We start from the raw sequence: 11,396 nt of genomic DNA on the forward strand, positions 1-11,396 counted from the left end.
ACACTTAAAACCTGAAGCTGCACTAAAAGCAGAACGTTTCAAACCTTTCTGTGAACGATCAATAAAAGAATGGCTGCTTTAAACAGGATATCAGAAAAGCCGTATTTGCCATATTTAAACATTATGTTTTCCTACGTTTCCAGTTTCGAAAAGCAGAAAAGAGCATCAAATGTTCTTAACATTAAAGATGCCTGGAATTCATTTTCTAATTTTACAAGAACATGAAGAATTATTTATGAAGATCACTGCAACAGATAACAGGAAGGTCTGAACTTAACTAATAAATTACACAAAACTGATCATTTATTTGACTCCTAAACGATGTTTTGTCTGTTTTCAGAGATTCGTTTGAGGAAACTAGTGGATGAGCGTGAAAAAATGATTGACCAGGTGAGTTTTTAAAGGAAATGTAGGTGAGGTAATTTATGAATCTGGAGGTTTAACATCAGGAGATGCTTTTGCAGATAAAGAAACTAAAATCCCAGCTGGACCAGAAGAACGGCACAGACGGTGGTTCCAGTCCAGTCGGGGAAGTCGCTGAAAACGGGAGCGACCCAAACATCATGGAGTTACAGAGTGGGTGGAGAAAACTTCTGGCTTTTCTTTAACGTTGCAAACAAAAGAGCGTTTTCCTGTGATTCTTCTGCAGGAGACTCCAGCCGGCAAATAAACGACCTGAAGTTCAAACTGGTGAAGGCGGAACAGGAAGTGACGGCTTTAGAGCAAAACGTGAGCAAGAAATCGTCTGTCTGCTGCACAGACTGCATTTACAAAAGTATTCACACCTCAGCTTTATTTTTAAATTGGATCACATTAAAACCTCAACTTGAAATAGTTTCTACTGGTTGGAACTTCAGAAATGACTTAATTGCTGAGCTGATAAGCTAACTAGCAGCTAAGCTATTAGGTCAACCAGCAGCTAAGCTAGCGGGTCAACTAGCAGCTAAGCTAGCGAGTCAACTAGCATGCCGTTTCACTCTCAAAACAGTCTACATAACTCTGGTTATGAAATGACTAATGTAAGATAAAAACTTAATGGGAATAATTTTCATGTGCTGGTGACGTCAGTCAACCTAAGACACAAATGAGACGGAGACTTTTTACATCTGTGAGTAATAAAGCAGGAAAACAGAATCAAACCGTCACATGGGAAGCACCGCCACCTTGTGGTGTAACTCGGTACAACACCTCAATTCAGTGGGCTTTCCCTTTTAATTTGGTTAAATTATCAGTAAAGCAAAATGATGCGACACCAGATTTGATCAATTTGTTACATGTTGGATCATGTTAAGGTATATTTAGAAAATTCCAAAAAAATCTCTTCATTCATTTTTTTTTTGTTAAGTTTGGTTTGCATTTGACAAAATGTGAAAACCTTGAACAGGTGAGAATGCTTTGAGCGGTTCTGTGATGTGATCGGGTTCTGCGGGGTCTCTGTGGTGTGCAGGTGACCAGACTGGAGGGCCACGTGACGCGTTACAAATCTGCAGCGGAGAACGCAGAGAAGGTTGAGGACGAGCTGAAGGCGGAGAAACGCAAACTGCAGAGAGAGGCACGGTGTTTCTGGAAGCTGGAGCGTTTGGGAAGCAGAGTTCAGGCTAACTGTGATTCTCCTCTGGTCCAACAGCTGCGGACGGCGCTGGATAAGATCGAGGAGCTGGAGTCGAGCAACAGCCACCTGAATAAAAGACTGGAGAAGATGAAGTCGAGCCGCGGCATGGCCCAGACGCCATAACAGAACCCGTCAGGATCCCTCCAAACAACCCAACTCCCAACGTGCCATTTTCTGTCTGCTCCCGGTGGAAAGGAATTCTGGACCCAAACGGGTCGGTGTGGACGCTCTTCGTCAGCTCCAGCTGCAGGTGGAAGAGTTCAGGCTCTGTGACCGTCGTCTCCACCTACAGACAAACTGTTTCCCAGTTTCCTGAACTCAACATCTTTTACAGGATCGATACCTTCCTATCCCTTCTATCCTTCACCGCTGGTTTTTTACTGCAGCAGTTTGATTGGACGCCGCCGCCGCATCTCCGAGCTGCTTCCTGTAGTCTGTCACTGGTTGGCTTGTAAAAACGCTGAGACTTGCTGAGAGGAGGCAGGAGTTACCAAACACACTGGGGAGAAGCTGTTCACTGTTTACAAAGCTTTAAATGTTTGTAAGGACACATGAAGAACTGCAATCTGTGCAATAAAATATCTGAGATTCTCTTCATTTTTCACTTTGTGTTGGACTTTTGGGCAGCAGGATGTGGCGAATCGTTTCAGGGTGTTGCAGCCTGGATGTCGTTAACTACTGTGTCAGTATGGGGCAAGATCACTGTCAATAAGAAATATAAACACAGAAAAATGCAACAATTTAAGATTTGTATTTGTTGCAAACAGAACAACTCACAAATTTACGAGTTGTAGAATTTACTGACATTATGAATGGAAGAACGTGTAAATTTGTGATTTAAACTTGTATTATTGAAGAATTGTAAGTTGATTCATAAACTTTAAACATCTATTCTCACAGATAAAACCTGAATTCATATGTATGAGTTGAAAAACAAAAGCAAATCTGAAAATGTATCCATGTTTAATCATAAATTTAGATTCCAACACTTGCGGTTGTTATTGGCAGTCATCTTTTCCCGTATGTCAATGCTGAATGTGCAGCTGCTCTGTTGAAGAAGAAACTTTTATTTGGTCTGTTGAAAGAAATAAAAATATAAAATAATAAGCTGAAGTGGGATTCAAACACTCCTCCTTGGCTGCCACCTTATGGTGGTGGAGGGTCTGAGGGCCCCAATGACCCCAGGAGCTCTGCTATCTGGGGCTTCATGCCCTGGTAGGGTCACCCAAGGCAGACAGGTCCTATGTGAGGGACCAGACGAAGCGCAGCCCGAAGACCCCGATGATGAATGGCAGCTTTGGACTTAGTGTTCCCTCGCCCGGACGCGGGTCACCGGGGCTCCACTCTGGAGCCAGGCCTGGAGGTGGGGCACGTTGGCGAGAGCCTGGTGGCCGGGCTTTTACCCATGGAGCCCGGCCGGGCCCAGCCCCAAGAGGAGACACGGGTCCCTCCTCCCATAGGCCCACCACCTATGAGAGGAGCCAAAGGGGTCGGGTGCGATGTGAGATGGCTGAGGCAGGGGGTCCTGGCCGTCTGATCCTCGGTTGCAGAAGCTCTTGGTGTGGAACGTCACCTCTCTGGTGGGGAAGGAGCCGGAGCTGGTGTGTGAGGCTGAGAGGTTCCAGCTAGAAATAGTCGGTCTCACCTGAACGCATGGCTCTGGTTCTGGAACCAGTCTCCTTGAGAGGGGCTGGATGTACTTCCACTCTGGAGTTCCCCACAGCGAGAGGTTTGGGGCAGTAGTGGGCATACTTGCTGCTCCCCATCTCGACGCCTGTACGTTGGGGTTTACCCCGGTGGACAAGAGGGTAGCCTCCCTCCGCCTTCAGTTGGGGGACGGGTTCTAACTGTTGTTTGTGCTTACGTCCTGAACAACAGTTCAGATTACCCACCCTTCTTGAAATCCTTAGAGGGAGTCCTGGAGAGTGGCCCTCCTGGGGACTCCCTCATTCTGCTGGGGGACTTTAATGCTCACGTGGGCAACGACAGTGAGATCTGGAGGGGCGATGTTGGGAGGAACGCTCCACCCGATCTGAGCTTTAGTGGTGTTCTGGTTGTTGGACTTCTGTGCTCGTCTCAGATTGTCTATAACAAACACCATGTTCAGGCACAAGGGTCTCCATATGTGCACTTGGCACCAGGACACCGTAGGCCCCAGTTTGATGAATGACTTTGTCGTCGTTTCATCGGATCTGTGGCCGTATGTTTTGGACACTCGGGTGGAGAGAGGTGTGGAGCTGTCCACTGACCACTACCTGGTGGTGATTGGCTCTGGTGGTGGGGGAGGATGTCGGTCAGACCTGGCAGGCCCAAACATGATGTGAGGGTGTGCTGGGAACGTCTGGCTAAGTCCCCTGTGAGACGGAGCTTTAACTCCCATCTCCGGCAGAACTTCGAACATGTTCTGGGGAAGGTGGTGGACATTGAGTCCAAGTGGACCATGTTTCATGCCTCCATTGTTGAGGTGGCTTATCGGAGCTGTGGCAGCAAGGTTGTCAGTGCCTGTCGTGGCGGCAACCCTCGAACCCGTTGGTGGACACCTTTGGTGAGGGATGCTGTCAGGGAGTGGATGAGATTTGCCCGGAGTTTCTTAAAGCTCTGGATGTTGTAGGGTTGGTTTGGTTGACACAACTCTGCAGTATCACATGGACATCAGGGGCAGTTCCCCTGGATTGGCAGAGTGGGATGGTGGTCCCCCTGACCAGAGGGTGTGCTCCAATTATAGAGGGATCACACTCTTAAGCCTCCCTGGCAAGGTCTATTCAGGGGTCCTGGAGAGGAGGGTCTGTAGGATAGTCGAACCTCGGATTCAGGAAGACCAGTGTGGTTCTGGTTCTGGTCGTGGAACACTGGACCAGCTCTACACCCTCAGCAGGGTCCTGGAGGGTTCTGGGAGTTCCCCCAACCGGTCCACATGTGTTTTGTGGACTTGGAGAAGGCGTTCGACCGTGTCCCTGTGGGGGGTTCTCCAGGAGTATGGGGTACTGGGCCCTTTGATATGGGCTGTCAGGTCCCTGTATGACCGGTGTCAGAGTCTGGTCCGCATTGCCAACAATAAGTTGGGCTCGTTTCTGGTGAGGGTTGGACTCCGCCAGGGCTGCCCTTTGTCACCGGTTCTGTTCATTACCTTTATGGACAGAATTTCTAGGCGCTGCCGAGGTGATGAGAGGATCCGTTTTTAGGATCACATCTCTGGTTTTTGCAGATGATGTGGTCCTATTGGCTTTATCAGGTCATGATCTGCAGCTCTCACTGGAGCGGTTCGCAGCCGAGTGCGAAGCAGCCGGGATGAGGATCAGTGCCTCCAAGTCCGAGGCCGTGGTCTTGAGCCAGAAAAGGGTAGAGTGCTTCTCCGGGTCGAGGGGGATGTCCTGCCCCAAGTGGAGGAGTTTAAGTATCTCAGGATCTTGTTCACGAATGAGGGAAGAAGGGAACGGGAGATCGACAGGAGGATTGGCACAGCGTCCACCGTGAAGCGGCGCTGTGCCGGTCCGTTGTAGTGAAGAGAGAGTTGAGTCAAAAAGCGAAGCTCTTGATTTACCGGTCGATCTACGTTCCTACCCTCATCTATGGTCATGACTTTGGGTCATGACCAAAAGAATGAGATCGCGGATACAAGCGGCTGAAATGGGTTTCCTCCATAGGGTGGCTGGGCTCTCGCTTACAGAGAGAGAAGCTCGGTCATCCTGCAGGCACTCAGAGTAGAGCTGGTGCTTCTCCACATCGAGAGGAGCCAGTTGAGCCTCCATCCAGATGGTCAGGATGGAGGCTTCCTGGTGAGGTGTTCAGGTCCCACCAGGGGAAGACCAGGACATGTTGGAGAGCCGATGTCTCTCGGCTGGCCTGGGAACGCCTCGGGATTCCCCCAGAGGAGCTGGAAGAAGTGGCTGGGAAAGGGAAGCCTGGGCCTCCATTCTTCAGCTGCTGCCCCTGCGACCCGGATGGATGGATGGATGGATGGATGGATGGATGGATGGATGGATGGATGGATGGAAGATGGATGAATGGATGGTTGAATGGATGGATGGATTGATGGATGGATGGATGGATGGTTGGTTGCTTGGAAGATGGATGGATGATGGATGGATGGATGGATGGATGGATGGATGGATGGATGGTTGGTTGGTTGGTTGGTTGGTTGGTTGGTTGGGTGGTTGGTTGGTTGGTTGGTTGGTTGGATGGATGGATGGATGGATGGATGATGGATGGATGGATGGATGGATGGATGGTTGGTTGGTTGGTTGGTTGGGTTGGTTGGTTGGTTGGTTGGATGGATGGTTGGATGGATGGATGGATGGAAGATGGATGGATGGATGGTTGAATGGAGGATGGATGATGGATGGATGGATGGATGGATGGATGGATGGATGGATGGGATGGATGGTTGGTTGGTTGGATGGATGGATGGTTGGTTGGTTGTTGGATGGTTGGTTGGTTGTTGGTTGGTTGGTTGGTTGGTTGGTTGGTTGGTTGGTTGGTTGGTTGGTTGGATGGATGGATGGATGGATGGTTGGTTGGTTGGTTGGTTGGTTGGTTGGTTGGTTGGTTGGTTGGTTGGTTGGTTGGATGGATGGATGGATGGATGGTTGGTTGGTTGGTTGGTTGGTTGGTTGGATGGATGGATGGATGGATGGATGGATGGATGGATGGATGGTTGGTTGGTTGGTTGGTTGGTTGGTTGGTTGGTTGGTTGGTTGGTTGGTTGGTTGGTTGGATGGGATTCAAACAAACTGAATGTCAGAAGGTTTATTACTGTAGAAATAAGTTTTAAATGTAACTGAATCTCTTGGAAAGTTAACATTGGTTAGCATGCTAGCTAACATTTTAGCTGTAGATTGTTAGATTAGCTCTTATTATTTTTATGTTAGCATTAGCCAAAATGCATGATGATTGGAACTCCTTCATGTCGTGTTTTCATCGGATTTTATTGTATGCAATCTGCTGAACTTTAATATTTCCTCTTGCAGTCATATTGGCAGCAGATGGTTCTGACCCAACTCCAGATGACGCCACAGTTTCCAGTAAGAACAGAAACATTTTCTTTATTTTGCTCAAAAACTGAATCACATTTGATCTGATTTTATGGTTTTGTTTCTTTCCAGAAAAATTTGTTAATTCTTAATAAATTAAACCAAGAAGTGAAATTTTACTAACATTTATACAAAGAAATAACTGATATTCTCTGTTTCTGTTGCTTCATAGATCCTTAAAGACTCATCCAGGTTTATGGGACAGACTTCTGGGTATTGTAGTTTCTGACTCTGGATTGTGGCAGTAAGTCCGGTTCTGGATGCGTTTGACCATCCGCCGGCCGTAGAAGTCTCGGTACTCCGCCGGAAGCTCGTCCAGAGCGTGCAGCGCCCTCTCCAGAGTCTGCAGCGCCTGAGCAGCGGCCAGCGGGTCTTTATTGCCGTACGGGTCCTTCTTGTCATACGCGTCTGCAGGCAGGTGGCGCCAGAAGACGTTAACGCCGACTCCAAAGTGCAGAGCGAGGGTGTTATGGAACCACAGCGCTGGGGAGGACGGGACATTAGTTTGGATTCATCCAGAGTTTCTGGAAGAAATCTGGATTTTCCTACCAGGGATGAAAAGCAGATCTCCAGGCTCCAGAACGCAGTCATATCTTGTGGCTTTTATAAACTCAGGAAACCGTTTCAGATCCGGAGCATCGATGTCCAGAACCTCTGATTTGTCACCTATGGGTTGAAACAGCAAAGTGACACTTCAACCTGTTTTCCTCAGAGTTTAAACATGGACGCATCAGGTTCAGGTTTTCATTGGACCTCACCGTTGAGGTAGAGGTGCAATGCATCCTGGGGCCTGTAGAGGGCGACCCTCTTCCTTCCTGTGACCTGAGCCAGCAGGTTGTCCATCACCTTCAACGACAGAGCAATCTGAAAACAGCTGGCTCGACGTTAAAGCTGCTGAGACCCGGTCCGACCAGAACTCACGTCATAGTGGGTCCACAGCTGCAGACCACAGGAGCTGATCCGGAAAACACTGGAGAAGAACCGGTCCGGCTCAAAGAACTGCGGCGTGTGAAAGTCCTCAGCCAGGTCCGGGAATTGTCTGCTCAGGTCAGCGGGTTCCTGCAGAGACAGAACCAACCCGAGGAAAACGGACAAGCAGCCCATCAGAACCCAGAAACTCTACATCTGAAACCCAGAACTGACCCGCTCAGACTTTGTTGCATTGCAAACTCAGAGCAGAACCAACAGTCAGCGAGATCAACATGGCGATGCCTGCAGCTGCTGTTTGGATCACTGCTTCCGAACATCTGATCGAGTTTAACCATCAGCTTTAATCTGTTCAGCTTGGAGCTGCAGGCCCTGCCTGTCGCAGACATCTTTATAAAATAAACATGTTTCCACCTCAGCTTCCTGCTGTCGATGTCCAATACGAACCACACTGTCTAATCACTCATGTCTCATCATCCTCATCATCATCATCCTCCCAAAGGCAGCCAGACTGGAAACGCTACACTCATTGAGCTCATTTCAGTCGTTTACCTTCCGGGCATCGTCCCCCAACGAGCGGAGGTAGTAGCTCTCCTCCTGAAACCAAAGCCAGCAGTTTATCCCAGTGCAGGAAAATGATCCGCAGTTAATCCAGCTGATCCGATCCTACCTCAGCCAGGAAGAAGTCAGAGTGTTTGGTCTCAGCTGCTCTCCTGACGAACTCATCGAACGGCAGAGTCCTGGTGATAAAATGTCCAGAAGGTCAGAGGTCAGATCCTCCGTCACAGCTGAAGCTCTGGATGTTGCTCACCTGTAGATGAAGTTTTTATGCAGGAAATCCATCTGAGGTACAGAGGAGACGTGGACCTTCACCTCCCTCTGACCTCCCGTCATCGCCAGGTATTCAACTGTCCACCTGTCCACACATGGGCCCAGATCCACGCCCCGCAGGACCGCAGGGCAGCGCTGGAGGACAGGGACACACCGCACCAATCAGAACCAACAAGACACTACAAGTTCATCCATATCCAGCCTGAAACCAACTCTCAAGCATGGTGGTGGAGGAATCATGATCTGGGCCTGCATTGATGTATTTGTTGAAGCCTTTTCTAACATGACCTGCTTCATAAGCTTTATATTAAAAATAGGTAGTTATTATCATTTTAGTCTTTAAAGCATCCGATGTTGCTAATAGCGTCATATTTCCTGTCAGCGACATTAGTAATGAAATCAGGTCAGTTGCTCTGTTTCTGCTGTGACCAGTGAAACTCGGGTGTTGCACTGAAAACGTCCTCGCGTTTTCTGGAGCCCACCGGAGCCGTTCCGTCTTACCCCGGGATAAACCTGGTTCAGAAACACGTCCCGGTCCACTTCAGTAAAAATCGGAACCGCTACTCTTTCCTGGAGCTCCATTTAAAGTAACTTAGGACTCAATGATCTATTCACGGAAGTTACGGGATCACAGCTTCCGCTGGTGTTACTTTGTTATTGTTCCCCACATGGAGGAAGAACCAGCTAAAGATACATAAAAGAAACATTAAATGTTATTTGAATAAATGGCACAAATAGTTTAGTGAAGGTGAAGCTGGGTCACGGCTCTGGTTTCTGCTGGGTTTCTGACGGGAAAAACGTGTTTCGGGTCGGAACCAGCAGTGAAGCGGACGGTAAAGATGGTGTCCGTCCTGTTCAGATGTTATCGTCGGCTGCCTTCATCCTTCACTCTGGCTCGGTTCGTTTTCAACCAGAATCTGGTTCGGAGTCAGCGGTGCTGTCTGGTCCGGGCGGGTAGCCTCCCGGCCAGCCGGGCCTACAGCTCGGAGCGCGATCAGAACCACCCGAAGCCGAAGGTGGTGGTGTTCGGCATCCCGAACCCGTTCATCTGGATCCGGACCCGGATCTGCTACTTCTTGATCAGAACCTACTTGGACGAAGAGTTCAGCATCGAGGAGTTCACACAGGGAGCGAAGCAGGTCCGGTACCAGATCTGGGTTCTGGTCGGTTCACAACATCATCATCATCATCATAATTATTATTATTTTCATTTTATTCTTATTGTGGCATCGATAGTTTTATAGTTCTTACATAGCATTTGATATAAAATTCTTAAAATAGTTTTTTTAATTAGATTTGTTTTTAATTTTCTGAAGGAAATGATATGAATGTTTGTATCTTGTGTTTGTTGTATGGAAATGAGGCCTTTGATAAATCTGGTATATTTACAACAATGTTATGTTATGTTCTGTCACATCCATCCACCAGCGTCATCTGGGTTCTGTCCTCCATCTTGGTTTTGTCCTCAGTGATTTGGACTCTGTCCTCTGTCCTCCAGGCTTTCTCCCACGTCTCCAGACTTTTGTCTCGGTGTCAGTTTGAGGCTCTGGAGGGCCTCGTCGCTAAAGATGTGAGTATGAAGATGATGATGATCTCAGTGGGTCAGCAGCAGCATCTTCATCATGTCTTCCTCCTCTGTCCTGCAGCTGGTCAGGAAGCTGAAGCAGAAGTGCGGCTCGTTGCCGTGCAGCTACCAGAGAGCTCTGTGTGCCGAGCCGCAGGACATGATGTACACGATGCTGGGAGACATGGCCGTCTTCTTAGACCACAACGGTGAGCTAAGATCTGGCAGCACAAACAAAACACTGACAACAGCACATTTATTCCTAACAGGGCTTTTTATTCATTTATTATTAATAAAAAACACAAATGATTTCTTACAAACTGTTTTTATTTATTTTGAAAGACACTAATTAATTTCTAACTTTAAGTGTTTAGATTAGGGGTCACCAACCTGGTGCCCGCGGGCACCCGGTCGTCCGGAGGGACCTTTTCAGTCGCCCGCGGAGCCACTTCTAAAAATAGCATTATCATTAGGGAGCACTACCAAAAAATAATTTAATTAAATGTTTTTACATTGAAGTAATGATGTTTGTTTATATTTAGAGTTCAAAAGAGGAAAATGATAAAAACGTTTCAAATAAATTACTTTACGTATAAAACTCTTTCGCTGTTGAAGTTCAGAACTGCGCACAGGCGCCTGCAGGAAACTATCGGAGCGCAGCAGCACCTGCAGCTGCACTCTGTGTACCTTGACATTTTCCTTTAAGTAAAGAAAGAAAAGAATAACTTCTGGAGTTTTTATTATTTAACCCTATTTACTATTAACAAAATTGTGAAGAAAAATTAAATAAATTGTGCCAAAACATCTTATTCGTAGTGCACACCTGGGAATCAACACAACCTCTTTCTGTGAACCACATGAGGAGGCTTCGCTTCCATGTCTTTATTATTTAGCATCGTCTGGATAAAATCCGCTGCTCTTGGTTCAGGTTTGTGCTGATTTTTGCACATTGGAGAGGAGCTTGTGCTCTTGCAGATCAGGTGCAGTGACAGTTTTTGTTGGACCTTTATTTTCTCCACATCAGCTGGTGTCAGCCAGCGGGACCCGTCAGCTGTTCGGTTCGCAAAACCACAAAAAAAGCGAATAAACCGGCGACCCGCTAGAACCGCGCAGACTGTCAGAAGCTCAGGCTGAACGTAGAACAACAGGAGGTTCAAACCCAACTCGTTCATTTTTAGCTTGCAGAAAAACGCAAAGCCGTTAAATTAATAAAAGCAAACTGACCAATAAGACTTGGGCTTTGTTGTTCCCCACCTCACGCATCAGACTGACAGCTGTGTGTGTTTAATATGTTTTGACACAAAAGCTATTTTATTTTCCACAATTTTGCTAATAGAACAGATGGTTAGATAATAAAACTATAACTCTTCTTTTCTTTTTTATTTAAAGGAAATTTTCAAGGTACTCAGTGTTGTACAGCTGCAGGTGTTAC

At 47.4% G+C, this 11,396-nt stretch overlaps 2 protein-coding genes and 1 pseudogene across 3 annotated transcripts; 2 read left to right on the plus strand and 1 right to left on the minus strand.

Moving 5' to 3' along the window:
• Positions 1-2,209, plus strand: part of LOC129357074 (leucine-rich repeat flightless-interacting protein 2-like) — a 37,074-nt pseudogene extending 34,865 nt beyond the window's left edge.
• A 4,279-nt stretch (positions 2,210-6,488) lies between these two features.
• Positions 6,489-9,072, minus strand: LOC129357075 (tRNA wybutosine-synthesizing protein 5-like). The gene is made up of 8 exons (XM_055026592.1): positions 8,902-9,072; positions 8,381-8,535; positions 8,240-8,309; positions 8,122-8,166; positions 7,564-7,701; positions 7,401-7,488; positions 7,192-7,308; positions 6,489-7,125 (listed from the first exon to the last, which is right to left on the minus strand). The coding sequence occupies exons 1-8, from the start codon at positions 8,980-8,982 to the stop codon at positions 6,827-6,829; spliced, it is 993 nt and encodes a 330-aa protein (XP_054882567.1). The 5' UTR covers positions 8,983-9,072; the 3' UTR covers positions 6,489-6,826.
• Positions 9,073-9,074: 2 nt separating this feature from the next.
• On the plus strand, positions 9,075-10,518 carry LOC129357076 (m-AAA protease-interacting protein 1, mitochondrial-like). Of its 2 annotated transcripts, none has more exons than XM_055026594.1 (3): positions 9,075-9,539; positions 9,899-9,970; positions 10,047-10,518. In XM_055026594.1, exons 1-3 carry the CDS (start codon positions 9,240-9,242, stop codon positions 10,311-10,313), a joined length of 639 nt encoding a protein of 212 aa, XP_054882569.1. In that variant the 5' UTR covers positions 9,075-9,239; the 3' UTR covers positions 10,314-10,518. The 2 variants fall into 2 exon arrangements, with proteins under 2 accessions (XP_054882569.1, XP_054882568.1); XM_055026593.1 differs by having other exon boundaries at positions 9,225-9,563.
• The last annotated feature ends 878 nt before the right edge of the window (positions 10,519-11,396 follow it).

This window comes from Poeciliopsis prolifica, unplaced genomic scaffold (genome assembly GCF_027474105.1).
Source record: "Poeciliopsis prolifica strain line A6 unplaced genomic scaffold, Auburn_PproV2 SCAFFOLD228, whole genome shotgun sequence".
In the NCBI taxonomy this organism is placed as follows: Eukaryota; Metazoa; Chordata; class Actinopteri; order Cyprinodontiformes; family Poeciliidae; genus Poeciliopsis; species Poeciliopsis prolifica.

Excerpts from the sequence above, each read along its gene's own strand:
- LOC129357076 (XM_055026593.1), top strand. The coding sequence starts at position 9,240 with ATGGTGTCCGTCCTGTTCAGATGTTATCGTCGGCTGCCTTCATCCTTC. Across the intron at positions 9,564-9,898 it reads GGTACCAGATCTGGGTTCTG|GCTTTCTCCCACGTCTCCAG; the intron begins GTCGGTTCACAA and ends TCTGTCCTCCAG. Across the intron at positions 9,971-10,046 it reads AGGGCCTCGTCGCTAAAGAT|CTGGTCAGGAAGCTGAAGCA; the intron begins GTGAGTATGAAG and ends TCTGTCCTGCAG.
- LOC129357075 (XM_055026592.1), bottom strand. The coding sequence starts at position 8,982 with ATGGAGCTCCAGGAAAGAGTAGCGGTTCCGATTTTTACTGAAGTGGAC. Across the intron at positions 7,702-8,121 it reads TGGGGGACGATGCCCGGAAG|GAACCCGCTGACCTGAGCAG; the intron begins GTAAACGACTGA and ends CTGTCTCTGCAG. Across the intron at positions 7,309-7,400 it reads ATTGCACCTCTACCTCAACG|GTGACAAATCAGAGGTTCTG; the intron begins GTGAGGTCCAAT and ends TTCAACCCATAG.